Genomic DNA, 15,339 nt, shown 5'->3' on the forward strand with positions numbered 1-15,339 from the left:
ACGGCAAACGTTATAAATTAAATGGGGCTAATTTAGAAGTCTCCATGGAGCACATTTAGTGCCAAAAATCAAACCTTGCAGTTTTGGGCAAAACAAATGTGCATAGTTCCTGTGAGATTCGTGCTATACTGGGTTAACTTGTGCACCAAACCCCCACCCATTCTTAACCAAATAACGTGCACACAAGCATATATCTCACCTGTGAGGATCCATTAAATGCACTGCTGGATGCCTGGGCAAAAGTAAAGATGACGTCACATTGTGTTAAAGAATAATCATAAGTGTGCTCAGTTTTGCAGTCACGCTTTGACAGATCATAAAAGCTGTAGCAGGAGAAGTGCTTAAAGTGAAAGAATAGGATGGGATGTTTAAAAAAACACCAGAGTAAGAGCAGGAGTGGAGAAAATGTGAAATTAAAAGTAATGACACAAATGGTGCACTGACACGGATATTATATTACGTCTTGTAAATGCACGGTCTTTGTGTCAATTAAAAACATTTACAGTAATGGAGATGACATAAATAAAGCAGGTCAGATATACCTAGACTGGGTCCACACATTACAACTTGCTAATAGTGATTTTGCACAATCACATTTAATTTATGTTCCATCATCTATGTTAGGGTGGCCTGTTTTCTGTTTATTTTAGCACTGGCTATAGCCCAGCACATTCTACGCCTCCCTGTTAATAAGTGATAGATTTTGGTCATGAGTGATATCATGAGTCTCAGTCACAATAATGTTTCTTCTGCTAGGTAGGCCTAAAAATAACACTCAAGTTTAGCCAGCAGGTTAGATTAACAATCCTTTCATGTCCTTCCCATTAATATTTTTGTGATCAGAATGTAATGAATATAATTGACCAGACTAATGTTACTCTGTGGAGGAAGACCAGATTACTTCACTACAATATAAAATTAATGATATACATTTATTTAAAATATCCTGTAGGCATATATAAAAGGAAGTGCTTGCTGGACACAAGAGTAAGCTTCAAATATAGTCAAAAACATAAAGAAGATGAGACAGTAAGTTATTTTACGTGAGTGATATAAGGAAACATTCAATAAAAGGATAACTGGTTGATTTTCGCATATTCAAATATGTCGGTATCCAAGTATTTATAAAATGTAGAAAATGTCTGGGAGAGGAAGGCATTCAGGCTGTTCTAAAGCCAAGATAAGCAATAAGAGTTATTGTTAAAACTCATAAAGATTGGATGTGGCCTAGGCTGCAGTCAGAGTGTGCTCCAAGGAAGACAGCCAGGAGGCTTAAATAATCTGAATTTAGAGGGTGTGCTGGGTGCATGAAGAGATTGCTGAAGGGTAATGTGTGAGTGGTAAGCAACGTATTAGTTTAAATGGTTAGTAATGTACACAGAGATTGTGATTGACCAACAGCCGGGAGGCATGCTGTTGGTCTGTTAAGGTAGTTCATACAGTGGTAGGTTACACAGTGTTTTGTGTCAGGAGGTGTATAATCTTATGAAAGGGAGAAAGAGTATATTTTGGAGTTTCCACCAACAGGCTGCGGCAAAAGTCCCATTTGCTGAATACCAGTGGACTGATCAGCAGCTTGGCTGCATAGAAGGTGAACTATTGACACATTTTCCTAATATCTACAAGCTGAAGTGGTCACAACAGAAATTATTGCGGTGAATGACTGGACTCTTTTTGAAGGTAAATGGGATAGCAACGTTTCGGACTACAGAGGTTGTTGTTAAGGTAGTAGGAGGAAACGGTATGAAACACAGTTCAAGTGGGTGTCACTGATTCCGGGAAGCAGACAATCTTAGCATTAGGGAAGGGGATAGTAGGGAGCAGAGTAGCATTTGTTGCTGAAATCCAAGGAACAATTGAACATTTTTATTTGTAGGAGAATTGAAGAAAAAGGAAAAGGGAGCACGATCTGGGTTTCATCCAAAGATAAATTGTATGAGAACCCAGATGAAGAATTTATGTTCCAAAAGAAGTTTAGAGGGCCCCGTACATTGATGGGGTGCAGACTGGCGTAAATTAGTGAGCTTTATAAGGGTGATTTTCTATAATGGGGATGAGTAAATTAGAGAGGTAAAGACTAGATTAAAGTCCAGTGGTCTTCTGTAGAAGAATAGGGTAAGTTGTAGGTGTCAGAGAGTGAGCAGTCAGATAGAAACTGGTTAGAAAGGGAGGAATACTGGCAATTAAGTAGGTATAGTCTGAAGTCACTGATGACCATGAGCCATGAGAGAGGTGGAGGCTGGTGAGTAAAGATTATTGAATAATGAATCAAGGGCACCATAGGGCACTGGAAAAACAAAGCTTGAAGACTAAAACGGCAAGATTGTTGTGATGTGTACGCTATTAAGAGTGGGCATGGCTTGGATGATGAATAGGGCAACGTGGGCATTTGTACATTGAGTTGATAGATGATTCAGAGTTTAAAAGGAAGTGAAGACAAGGGCATGTGAGTGGAATTAGTCAGTGATCTTTTTTTTATTCTTCATTAAAGAGTGACCATGAAGGGCACTGAGTGAATCGAGGGCTTGGATGTATGTTTGTATTGAATATTTTGAAGTGGAAGGTTGTAAACAGCTTGCAGAGGGTTAAGGGGCTACGGGGAAGGTCTGCTCCATTTGTATCGGGACAAGAATATATAGTTGGAGTAAAAGCACATGGCATTTGTTAAAGTAGCCACTTAAAATGAAAGTACCAAAGCAACACAAGTCAAAGGTTACAGGGTGCAGCTATGAATCTACTAGTCTAAATAAATACCACTGAGTACAATCACAAGCCATCAAATTTAAAACTAATTCCAGTCATTCTGTTAACATTTTCAATGGCAACATATCACTGGTTCAGGAATTGTTTAAAACACAAAACGTTTCCATACAGTTAGGTAGAGCAGGCATGGAAGGAAGCAATGGAAGGGAGCTAGGAGGCTAGAGCATGGATCGGGGATACGTAAGCGAGTCTGTCTAGACTAAGCTACATGTTGGGATAGTTACAGTGTACCTCTTCTTTTCCAGCCTCTATTTCCAGGTACATTAGTCCATATCTCCGGTTTGTAATTTCATCTTCAGACAAATCTGAGTTGTTGGCCTCGTTCTGTTTAGGAGGAGGTGACCTTGAGATGCTAGTTTGCTTTGGATTTTCCACAGGAAAGGGAACCCAGGGACTAGCTATCTCCTCTCTTGGCCCAACAAGATTTTGGCCATCCTGAGCTATCAGCGATCTCTGTTCTGAGCAGACCTCCTGAATGTTTTCATAGGCAGTTATGTTTTCATTCCCAGGGCACTGACTGGAATCTAGCACATCTTGACTGTACCATGTAATATCACTGAAACCTGTCCATGTGTGCTGCGCGTCACCTTCTGTCAAACCTGATTGCTCATTGTGAAGGGTCCACTGGTCAAACTCAGTTGTTTGCTCAGCTGATAGACCATCATCAACCCAGGGATTGCCACTACTGGAGGGGTCCCAGTTGGCTGGCCAGATATGAATTGTATTTATACCCCAATTATTGGTTTCACCACATCTGGAAATGTTAATGATACTACTAGAGTCCTCAGATAAATCTGGCACTGATGTTGTTACAAATACATCATCATCAATGTCTGACCATGGATTGTTTAGGTTTGTAATCGCAGTATCGTCTGATATGTCGTCTAATTTAGCTTGGAATATGGATTCTTTCGTGCACATCTTCAAGTTAACTTCACTGCCGTTATCACTGGTTTGTAGGTTTTTTAAACTATTATCCTCACTTTGGGTAATTGACTCTTGTACCATGAAACTATCACCTTGTCCAGTGTGCTCAGTGTGTCCTTCCTGTTGGGTCTCTCCCTCTTCGCTTCCCTTGCTAACCTTTCCTGGACCATGGTGTGTGCAGTCATCATCACTTCGGATAGGAAGTGCCTTCTTTGGCTCTTCCTGAGTTTTTTGGCTGTTTTGGCCGATATCTTCTATTGTTTCCATGTCACTCTTTTCTAATTTATCTAATGACCTCCCACAATTGTCTCCACTACTCGCCTCATAGTATACCAATTTTAACTCGTTGTTTCTTTGATAGTCTGAGTTCTCTGCTCCACATATGCCATCTTCACCCCACACTAGTCCTTCAGAGTGTCCCGGCTCTGCCCCAGGGCCAACATCTGCGTTACTTATCTCTTCATTTTCTTGAACAGGTATGTCATCAAGGAGCTGCACACTACTAATCTCATTCTCTTCACTATCCTCTACAGGTGTTGTCTTGATAGGAATAGGTCTAGCCTCTAGCTGTTCAAATTGATTTAAACCTACCCTCACAGATTGCTCTTCCTTCTCATCTGCCTTTTCCACTTCACACTGGATTTCATCCGACAAACTATCATCTCCGATGGCGGACATGTCAGAACTGCTCTCATTTTCTGTAGGTTGGTCCCAGTCTGCATACGCTACTTTTCTAATATCCAGCTGCACCGGCATTGATGTTCTGATCTTGTCATGTATGTCGGTTAATGCTGCAGTATTGTAATCCTGCTCATATGCTGGGCCAGAGGGTATGATCTCACACAGAGGTTGCTCGGCTTCACCAGTGGGTGGCGATACAGTAATAGAACTGCTTACGGCATATTCCTGGCCCACTGTGACACAGCTGGGGTTTAGACCCCGGTTGGCTGCCCCTACATCACTTTTGGATCTGCTAACAGTAACTTCTCTTGGCCCAGAGTTTGGGGGTTCCTCCAAGGCCAGGTTGCACATGGACAGACTTTTTGATGAGTCAGGCTTTAAGCAAACAGAAAAGTGAAGAAAAAAAAACAAGATGAAAGATGATGATGAATGCGAAAACAATTTTATCATGTTATGTTAATATACGAATATCACCAATTTGCAATAAATAAATCAATCCAAATATTCAACAGAAAATAAAAGTTTAACATTTAAAGCAACAATAACTAAGCAAGCCTGGCAAACACAGCAACGCAAGAAGTCTGCACAAGGGCAGTTAGTAAAATAATTGTTTTATACACCAATTGGACACAGTAAATAGGATCTGAGAACATACTTACTGGTTGAACAAGTTCATTGGATGTCTGTATGGAAGAAAAATATAGCATATGTGAGTGATATCAAATAAGCTCTCCAGATCTATCTATCTATCTATCTACCTGAGCTCTGATACCCTCACGGGTCTGGTTCGCGGTCTATAATACTCAAATAAATAAATAAATAAATATCTGTGTGCGCTTGTGTGTGTGTATATATATACATATAAATACATTTTAACATTTTTATTTTACAAATTCAACTATTACACACTGAGGAATATATCTGGGGGTCTTCGGGATGTTTTATAAATTTACTAATACATTTTGTGTGCTCTTGTCACAGCAATTGAGCCTTGACCAGCTTCAGCTATATTAAAACATACATGTACTATTAAAGAGGCCTTTCTGTGAACAAACGTGCACATTTCGCCCAAGTTCCACCCATGCAGTGTCTCTCAGTTCACTGATGGCTTCCAAACTGTGCTTGATGTCAGGCCTGTCTGTCAGTGGGGTCTGGTGTGCATTAATGCACATATCCTGTAACCCCTAGGACTATCCTGCACCAGAAAGTCAATAATTTCTCATACCTTTTTTTTTGCGTATCAGGTATTTTCTTGCATGATCCCTGGGAATTATTATATGAAATTGTATGCAACAGGCTGCCACAGTACATAAGGGAGCCGATGCAGAACAATATCTATAGACCTAAGTCAAAATTATGCTTGTAAAAGTGATACTTCATGCACATGCTCAAAGAGAAGATCTGTTTAAAGTATACACTTAAGCAGGGCCCGCTCTACTGTGATGCGACCAGTGACCCCGCACCAGGTGCTGACTTCAGGTGGGGGTACCTGTTTGCAAGTATATTACGGTTTTAAAAGCATCTGCTGCTGTGCTTCTTGACTCCATCAATTGTCAGTCAACAATAAAATGTCAGGTTAACTCCAGTGATTAATGTTCTTCCTGGAGAAAGATCGGAGTTTTGTTTAGTGGAAGTTTTGACTGGTCGTAAGGTAGCGCAGAGAGTTAATATGCCTGCTGCAAGGGAATTAGTGGGAACACCGCGGCCTCAGCCACGCATGTTTCAACATCGCAAGCATAACCACGCTTGCCTTAACCACACATATGCCTTAACCATGCAAATGCACAGTCTAGTTGCTGGCTGGCTGGCGGAAGCAGGAAGATGAAGGATCGGAAGAGAACGTGACGTGTGGGCGTAGCCTGTATGGGTTGGAGGTAGTTTTCAGGCCTGGAAGGAGATCAGGGTAGTTTTCATGGCTGGGGGTCTGGAGTTTTAGGGCTCAGGGCAAGGGACGGAGGTGGGTGTAGTTTGTATGGGTTTGGGTTAGCTTTGAGTGCTGGGGCGGTCTGGGTAGTTTGGAGGGCAGAGGGATTCAGGAGTTTTAGGGCTCAGGGTGGGGACAGTAAAGGGGCAGTTCTTAGGCCAAGGGGGCAGTTGGGCTGGGGCAAGGGGGAAGCAGGAGGAAGTTTTAGGGGTGGGGGATGATTTTAGGGCTCAGGGAGAGGGCAGGAAAGGGGCAGTTTTCAGGTCAAGGGGGCAGGTGGGCTGTGGCATGGGGGCTGTATGGGTAGGTTTTAGAGGGGGGATGGTGTTAGGACTCAGGGAAGGGGGCCTGGGTCAGAAAAGTTTTTTTGGGATAAGGGGGTCAGATTTTATGGATCAGGAATGGGGGTTGGGGTAGTTTATAGGGCTGGGGCAGGTAGAATAGACTTCAGGAGGGCCACACTTTAGGGCTCATAGCAGAGGGGCAGAAGTGTGATCTTTACCACACACATCTCTTTGCCAATCATGTCTTTACCACTAATTTGCGTGTTAAAGGCATGCATGGTAAAGATGCGGTCGTGGTTAAAACAACGTGGTTAAAGCATGCGTTGTTGAGGCATGCTTTGTTCCATCACACAACCCTGCTGCACAGAATGTGCACAATGCTGATCACAAAGTGCATATAATGTAATAGGTCAGTGGGTTACTGCTTTTGTCAGATAGAGCCTAATATTACTTGCAGTTTATAAGTTAAAATCATAATATAGAACAGTGAGCTATTAACTGTCCTCAAGGAGTTGTGCTGTTACAAAAAAGGAGGATAGAAATCAATTCTTACTATTAAAGAGAACCCCCAACCACGGTGTTCTGTTTAAAATTCTGAGTTTGTGCTTCTCCACACGAGGCCCTCTTTAACTATACTGCCTACTGGTATGTATGACATGTGACTCCAACACCTTGTAGTCCTCTGTCCTATGTAACATTTCCTATACACTGATTTACACACTTATGATTGACTGCCTCTGTGTAACTTGTGTGTCATGGAAAGTGCTCTGACACCCCACTCTGGTGTGAGTGGTGCTATAAAACTAATAAAATGCATGTGAATGAGAGTGGTTATGGAGACTTGAAGGGAACCGTTAAAGGGTGGTAGTGAGGGAATCCATAGCATAGGTGGTAATTGGGGAGCGTCAACAAACAATGTCGCACCGGGCGCCACCAGCGCTAAAGCTGGCACTGGACTCAAGTCTGAGACATTTTAACGTTGTAAACTGTGAGTCTCCAGAAATGGTTATGGAAATTACATGCAAATTTAGTTAATACCCACACACTATGGCTTCTAGATGTTCGCATTGAATTCATTTGTATTTTATTCTTATCTGTGCCACAATGGACGAGGAGCCAATACTGCAGTGTATTAAGGCGAAGGGAGTGTGGTGTGTGTGTGTGTGTGTGGGGAGGGAGCAAAGTTATGTTAACAATATTCCAAAACAGGATGAATACAATAAAAAACAACTGCACGATTTTCATAATGGACGCCAAATGTATACATTGCTAACATTTCACACAGCAGTGAGGAGTCTGCAAATCATGAGAACTATAGGCTGCACGTATATATCACGACGCATCAGTAGCAAGGAATGTGTTTGTCTTCAGATACTAGTAAAGTACACCCATGTGCACTTTTAATTTACACAGTGGCTAGGGGTCGAGCGAGGGAGCAGTCAGGAAGTCAATTCATGATCTGCTCGCAGGTTATGCTTCATTTACTTGCAGTTGAACAGGCATTGGGGACAGTGCACAATCATTTTAATATGCTTAACTCAGGGGCAAGCTACAGAAAATTGTATCCTATTTGATGCGATTTGAGAAAAGGAAATCTTCTTCACCTACGATAAATAGTTATTATTTCTCAGCGCAACATGAGTATCCATCAATATGCACCAATTTAGGAAATACTGAGAAATAAGTTCCTTCAAACATGATGTTGCCCATTGGAGTGTGCTACCAGAATATCTTGGCCAGAATATTGTCCCTAGCTCGGCTTCAGCTGACTATTGTTCAATGGCTGCTTAGAAAGACACAGCAGCTTTGGGTCTTGCAGTGCGTGTACGTGCAGTGCAGCAGGCCTGACTACAAGACGTGGATGTAACTGAAGGTCCCCAATGTTTGGATCTTGGCTCTCAAACAAGCCGCTGTTTCTGTCTCATAATACGGTGTTATGTACAGGAGTCTACCCTGACCGATGGGATAGAGGAGCTTACAGGTAAATGGGCTTGCAGGAAATCCGTCCTGAACAAACCAGGACCTTGCTTATGTCCTCTTGTCTGCTCACACTACTGGTGAAGTTTCTGCTTCATGTCTATCAACCCCATAGGACTTTAGCCAGACGCATCGCATGTGTAAAGATACTCATGGAGCAGCTAAATCCTGAATTCCTGGCGGGGGGTGGGGGGGAGAGGGGTGTTCAATCTGAGAAAAAGGTAATCCTCAAGAAGGAGTTTAACCTACTAGAAACGCAACTTAATAAATCAAGACATATGGAAGACATAAATGCATATCCTTCTTTGGGCACCTAAATTAATGGGCTTGAGCATGCACAGCAAGTTTGGATATTTGCAACAACCAGTGGTAACATGGGAAAGCATAGGACACCTAAGCAAAAGAATGGAATTTTACATTCAAGGATCCATTCCAAATGCCACCAAAATGAGGGATGCAGGATATATTCAAAGATTCTATACACATTTTTTCAAAAGCAATGATGTCAGGTGGATCGACCTTAGAGGAAGAAGAGTGGTGAAAAATCAAATAAGTTAAGCTCCTTTGGCACCCCTCAATATTCTTTCCAGAACCACTGCTTGTTTGAAGGAAGACACTCTGGTAACATCCGCACAAAGAACATGGAATGTATCTTGCTACTACTGCAGGCCATGGTGGCCGATGTTGCCACTAGTAAAGAACGTTTAAAAGCTGAAATACTATACAGGTGAACTTGGAACCCGGGAGGGAACGCTCTTTATTTAAGGGACTTTCAGAGGTAGAGTTTTGTTGCTAAGTATGCTAGATTTGCTGCCAAATTCACCCTCACAGTTAGCCATGATAAGACCAAAGATCCCACATAAATCAGGTAATATAAAAAACAGCAACCTAAAGAATTCCGACACACGTAATCAAGTGTGAATAATTGTGGCACAGTTTATATACATATTTGGGTGCTTTTATTGCACAGATTGCAGTGGTCTAATAACAAAGCCCAATTTCCAGAGCTTCCACTAAGGCCTGGCTGTGCATAATTATTATTAATTAGGTGCCTTACCGTCCAGAGGTCCCATGGTAATGTCTGAAAGTAAGCAAAAGAAAAAAGTAAGAATTAACCACTACACAGTACATTTGTAATGCTACAAGTAGGCATCGCTTAATAGCAACCTTCGGTTTAGACTAATATAAATTTGACCAAAATTGCTTATTAGAAAAAAGCAAAACGAGTTATAGCCCCCAGAGCCAGTCAAACTACAGACACACACAAACACGCTCTTCATACCCCATTACGTTACTATTCTTACATCCAGTTATATATTCTTGTTCCAAACACACAATATAAAAAGAAACATGAAGGGGGGGGATACCTCCAAGCACTATTTCTCATCAAACTACCTGCCAATACACTATTTCCAGATACTTTTTCCAATTAAAAATTATGAGAAAGGAATGTCCTAAATTTACACCGGCAATATATAACGGTTTGACAATTAAGGACATTTTCGAAACGTACGACTGTACTAGAAGGACTGTTTAAAGATGTTTTTCCTATGGGCTTCCAAAGTGTGAATTAAGTCCAGTGGCCTGGGGCAGATGGGGGCCCCATCGTGTTTCGCTTTTTATAGTGTGTTTGCAATCATGAGTATTATCTACACCGGCCTTATAATAACTATTGCAAACATCAGAATGTGTGCACATGGGAGATTGTACGCAATAAGTTTTATGAACCTGTCATTAGAGTTACCTTTCTCTGACTGTAAACATTTTCATGTTTGCAAGTATAGCATTTACAAGATGGACGATAGATGCTGCCTATGGAGGACACCAAGAATGGCCCATCCTCCTCGTCTTTTCCTGCTGTGTTTTTGTGTTGAAGAGGCACCTGGAGGGAATGGTTTCCCAACAGACCAGGCTTCTTAGGATTCTGCCTGGCCAGCTGTGTCTATGTAGTGGTCACTGCTATGTATTCTGGGATAAGTGAAAAGAGTGCCACTCCAGTCGCGCCCAGCATGTCTCACGGGTGGGGGGGTTGGGTAAGGTAAGTTTAAAATATTTAAACTTACCTTTCCGCTGCTGGCTGGGTCCAGCGTCTTCTCTGCTCTCCAGGAACAGGAAGCTGTAGCAGGCAGCCATGCTCCCTCCCTCCCCAAAGCCAATCACAACGCTGCTCAAGCAGCGTTGTGATTGGTCGGGACGCCGGCCAGCCAGGGGCTAATGGGGAGGCCATTTTCTCCATGTAGGCTGCATGCAGACTACATGGAGAAAAGGTAGAGTGCGCATGACTGGTTTAGGTGGTCCCAGGGGGCTGACCAAACAGTCTTTGCACACTCTGGAGTGGGTACGTAACACCACTCCTCACCTCCCCTTCTTTCAGAGTAGCCCCGCCCGCAACCAAACATAAAATGATAACAACTGAAAATTGTTAGTATTTTATGTTTCTTCTTCTCGCACTGAAAGAAGCAGTGGGGTGGCACTCCTCCGCCCTAGTAGAGGAGACACCCCTGTGCCTTCCTCAGAATGTCCTCTGAGGACGGTTACTCTTTGCCAGGCCTTGTTGGCTGGATTTTAATATTTATGGAATGCACTCACTTTGCTGTAAATATATTTCGATATATTATGAAAGTGCTGGGCTCCCACAACTCTGGCTGAACATACACATCATTATTGCTGTTGTGGCAACTGTGTTGTACCATAACCTTGACTCCCTTTAAACCTCCTCCATTGAACTAAGACATACATTCTCCGCCATATCTACCTTACCAATCAAGGGGAGATAGGTGAACCACTTTCTATTGCTGGCGCTGTATTTTGGGCGCATTTTTCAAGACTTTGCTTCAGTGCAGAGTCAAACAAAATGATGGAAACTAAAGCAAAGTCTTGACAAAATAAAAAGTGTGTGCCACTAGACAGCCTATTGGCGTCCCAGTGCTGTGGATGAGAGCTGCAGCACCATATCTTAGAAGGTGTAGCTTTGTGATGCTCTCTCCTCCTTGTACAACGCAGCACAGCATCTCTGGTGCTGCATTACATTAAGTAATTTTTTTGTAAATGTACTCCTCACAGTTCTAGTTAGGGGGGAAAACCAGAAGTCTTACATTTGGTAATGCTTGTTTGTACTTTACAGGTCATGGGTAAAACTTAAAATCCAGAAATGTCATCTGCTTTAAGAAAAAGTGTATACTGCTGAAATATTTCAGTAAGAACTTGGTTTACTAGTTGAGGGGGCTGAAACCCTTTTCAAGGAGCAATCACAGTTCTTCTCAGGGTGAAGTCACAAGCAAACCCTAAATTAACCTGCGCTCAACCCTTAGGTAGCTTGGCACAGAGCAGTCAGGCTTAACTCAGAGGCAATGTGTAAAGTATTTTTGCAACAAATCCAACAGTAACACAGTGAGAACACACCTCTAAAGGAGCTCACAATAAAATTAGAAAAACAAGAATTTTTAATGAATAAAACAAGACCAAAATGACAAGAATCCTATCAGTTTAGCCAGAGATATTCAATTTTACAGATTTTAGTGAAAATAGCATCAAAAGGCCTAATGCTCAAACTGTGGATATCTGGTGGTGCTGGACTGGAACAAAGTTACAAGAGTAGGCTGACCCCGAAGGAGCATGGGCTGGCTACGGGGAAGCAGTTAGGTCCGCTGAACAGAATACCTTAAATCTTGATTTGCAGAGCTTTGCAAGAATCTGCGTCAGAGGTGCATTGCGCAGCTGAAGCGATGCATCTGTTACAAGATGTGGCAAGGCTGCTCTGAGCAGTCCTGCTGCATCGTCGCCGAACATCTAATTGACAGTGGCTTGCGATGAAAAGTCTGGTGTAGTGGATTCGCCAAGCAGTTGGGGCAATGTGTCAGTTCCGAGGAGCTGTGAGGCTGTGATACGGAGTCTAAAGTCATCATTGAGGCTGCTGTCGATGAGGATTGGAAGAGCCAGCGCTGAGGATGCATTGCGCAGCTGAGCTTCCGATGGAGAGACAGGCTGCGATGCGAGTCTTTACAGTGGTCTGGATCCATAAAGCAGCAGCGATGCGTAAATTCTCATCGGGGTTGCACTGCCCAGTAGAGGAGATGTGTCACTTCTGCTGGATAAACAGAGGCTCAATTGCAAGTGTCCAAGACTGAGGTTGCACCACTTGGCAGGGTAGACTCAGAGATGGCAGAATCCAGGTGCAAGAGCACTGTTGTTGGAGCCTTCTACACCTGCGGCTTACATCAGAAGGCCACCCAACTAGCCCTTGGAGTCAGTCTGGGGTTCTGGGTGTAGGAGGTGCAGATCCAGTCCTTCTCACTCGGGCAAGAGGGCAACAGGCAGCATGTCACCAGAACAATTCAGCAGCACTGCAAGTCAGAAGTACAGCAGGCAGAGGTCTGGCAGAATGATAGTCCTGCAGCAGCTCAACGGTCCTTCTTCCTGGGAAAGTATTCTCATGTCCAGAAGTGTACTGAAGTGGTCGTGTCTGGGCTCCAGTATTTATACTCAGTAGTGCCTTTGAAGTGGGAGAGAATCTTGTAGAGGTAGGCCTTTGAAGTCTTCAGGCCTCCTGCCTCCTCTGCCCTCCAGACTAACTACAGGGTGTATGAAGCCCTTTGTGTGGAGGCAGGACACAATCTATTTAACGATAAGTGGGCTGTGTCCAGCTCCTCCCTCCCATCCTGCCAGTGATGGCCCATCTAGGCACACCTAAGCTCCCGATTGTGTGTGGCTGTCTAGGTGGAATACACCAGCTCAGCTGTCAGCTAAAGGCTACAGGCACTAAATGACTAAAGCAGGAAATTGCCAACTTTCAAAAATTGCCATTCTAAAAATTGTAATAAAAAATTAGTCTTCACCATAATTTAGGATTTTTCGTTACTTTTCAAAAGACATCAAACATGAACTGCTTACCTACTCCCATTTGGAAATTACAGCTTATTAAATATAATAAGGTAACTCCAGTGTTATCCCTTGTCAGGCCATGCAGTAGTGAAAAACAATTGGAAGAGTTTTTCATAACCAGTACATGTAAAACTTTAAGGTACATGTCCTATCTTTATAAATACACTGCACCCTGGGCTTTCCAGGGCATAGCGTTGTGGTGACGTATATGTATAAAAAGGAAGAGTTGGGCCTGTAAAAAGGCTTATTTTGCCAGGTCGACATGGCAGTTAAAATGCACACACAGGCAGGAATTGCAGGCCTGAGACTTGTTTAAAGTGTTAATTAACTGAGTGGCACAATCAGTACTGTAGGACCAGTAGCAGCATTCAATTTACAGGCAAGGGGCACATGTAGTGCCACTATACTAGGGACTTACACATAAATCAAATATGGCAATTGGGGATAAGCCAATATTAGCATGTGTTAAGGAGAGAGCACAAGCACTTTTGCAATGGTTAGTAGTGGTAAAGTGCACAGAGTCCTAAAACCAGCTAAAACGAATTCAGCAAAAAGTGGAGGGTAAAGGCAAAACGTTTGGGGGGCCCTGCAGAGAGGGCCAGATACAACAATATCTGTGCAATATTTCAATAATTTTTGACTAGTAGAAAAACGGGCAAATCAGTTTTGTACTATTTTCTTGCTAAAGTGCATCCCTCTATGGGAGAGTGAATTGTGCACTTTTTACACAGTATTAGTGATACTGGTAGGGGTTATAACACAATCAACAGTGAAAGGACATGTTTTTTCCAGCAATTTCCTTCAAGGAAGATGCCTACTGTGCTCCCCCGTGTAAAAGGTCAGCCTGGCTTTCCTAACCTGTGTATTTTACCTCCATCAGTGAGGGATATGTTTGAAGGGTGTAAGTGCACATCTGCTTATGACGTCCATTAGTGTTAGGTCTATCATTACATTTGCCAGTGTATAGATGTAGGGCCTGATTTACAAAGGTAAACTTACACTTTTGTGTGAGCTCACGATTATTTGTAATTCACATAGTAATTTTATGAGTATTATCTTTACTACTGCACAGTCTCCACACTCATAGCAGAGACTCTATACAGAAAAAGATAGGCAGTAGTAAAGATACTACTCGTAAAATTGCTTTGTGAATTACAAAAAATTGTAAACTTCCACAAAAGGGATCAGGCCTGTAGAGTTCATGGTGTACGAGTGTGTATCAGAGAGAGAGAGTCAGAGATTCAGAAATAAAAAGAGAGTCAGTCTAAAATGGCACAATACTTTGAATGAGGCTGTCTAAATCTCTGTTAACGTAAAAGCATGCTTATTTGCATTCTTTACCCTACTGTCCCTGGTAAGTGTTTTAGTGCTTCTCAGGGTGGGGATATCAAATCTTAGGGACACATGCATCAATGTAGGCAATTGAGATTTGATAATTGTGATTATTAAGAGATCGCAATTATGGAATCGACATTGCCTATGCATATAGGTTTCACTAAAATATTAGCAATTCTACATATTCCTTAAGTGCGAATTGCAAGTTGTGATTCGCAATTATGGAATAGCTTACCATTCATTCATGAGGGGTTAAAGGCGTAATCCACCCGGATCCAGCGGCGAGGGGTAGGTGCGAGCAACGCAGCTCAGGGACTCCCAACCATGCGGTGGAAGATCTAACCTGAAGCTTTACCCGCTGGATACTGTTGTTATCTGACTGTTACAAATTTTAGGTATTGACAGCTTAACACAGGTTTCAATAAGAAGAAGGGTAATATAGGAATGTTCTCCCTTCATCCCTAATTGTTGTTGTACCCTCACTAACGTACACACAACACACATTAGGGAATTAGAGTAGACAGTTCACTTTTAGATACTTGCTAAATAGTCACATAGGTCCTGAAG

General features: G+C 42.5%; 1 protein-coding gene across 6 annotated transcripts in view; it reads right to left on the reverse strand.

Moving 5' to 3' along the window:
- Nucleotides 1–15,339, reverse strand: part of AMPH (amphiphysin) — a 987,297-nt gene that overhangs the window by 137,034 nt on the left and 834,924 nt on the right. For 3 of the 6 annotated variants that reach the window (XM_086964849.1, XM_086964851.1, XM_086964848.1), the window contains 3 exons: nt 9,614–9,637; nt 5,031–5,054; nt 200–232 (listed from right to left, as the gene is read on the reverse strand). In XM_086964849.1, coding sequence (XP_086820975.1) covers nt 200–232; nt 5,031–5,054; nt 9,614–9,637 — 81 coding nt within the window. The remainder of the gene's footprint in view (nt 1–199; nt 233–5,030; nt 5,055–9,613; nt 9,638–15,339) is intronic. The other 3 variants (XM_086964852.1, XM_086964854.1, XM_086964850.1) reach the window with 1 other exon arrangement.

The sequence above is a fragment of the Lissotriton vulgaris genome, chromosome 4_1, assembly GCF_964263255.1.
Source record: "Lissotriton vulgaris chromosome 4_1, aLisVul1.2, whole genome shotgun sequence".
NCBI lineage: Eukaryota > Metazoa > Chordata > Amphibia > Caudata > Salamandridae > Lissotriton > Lissotriton vulgaris.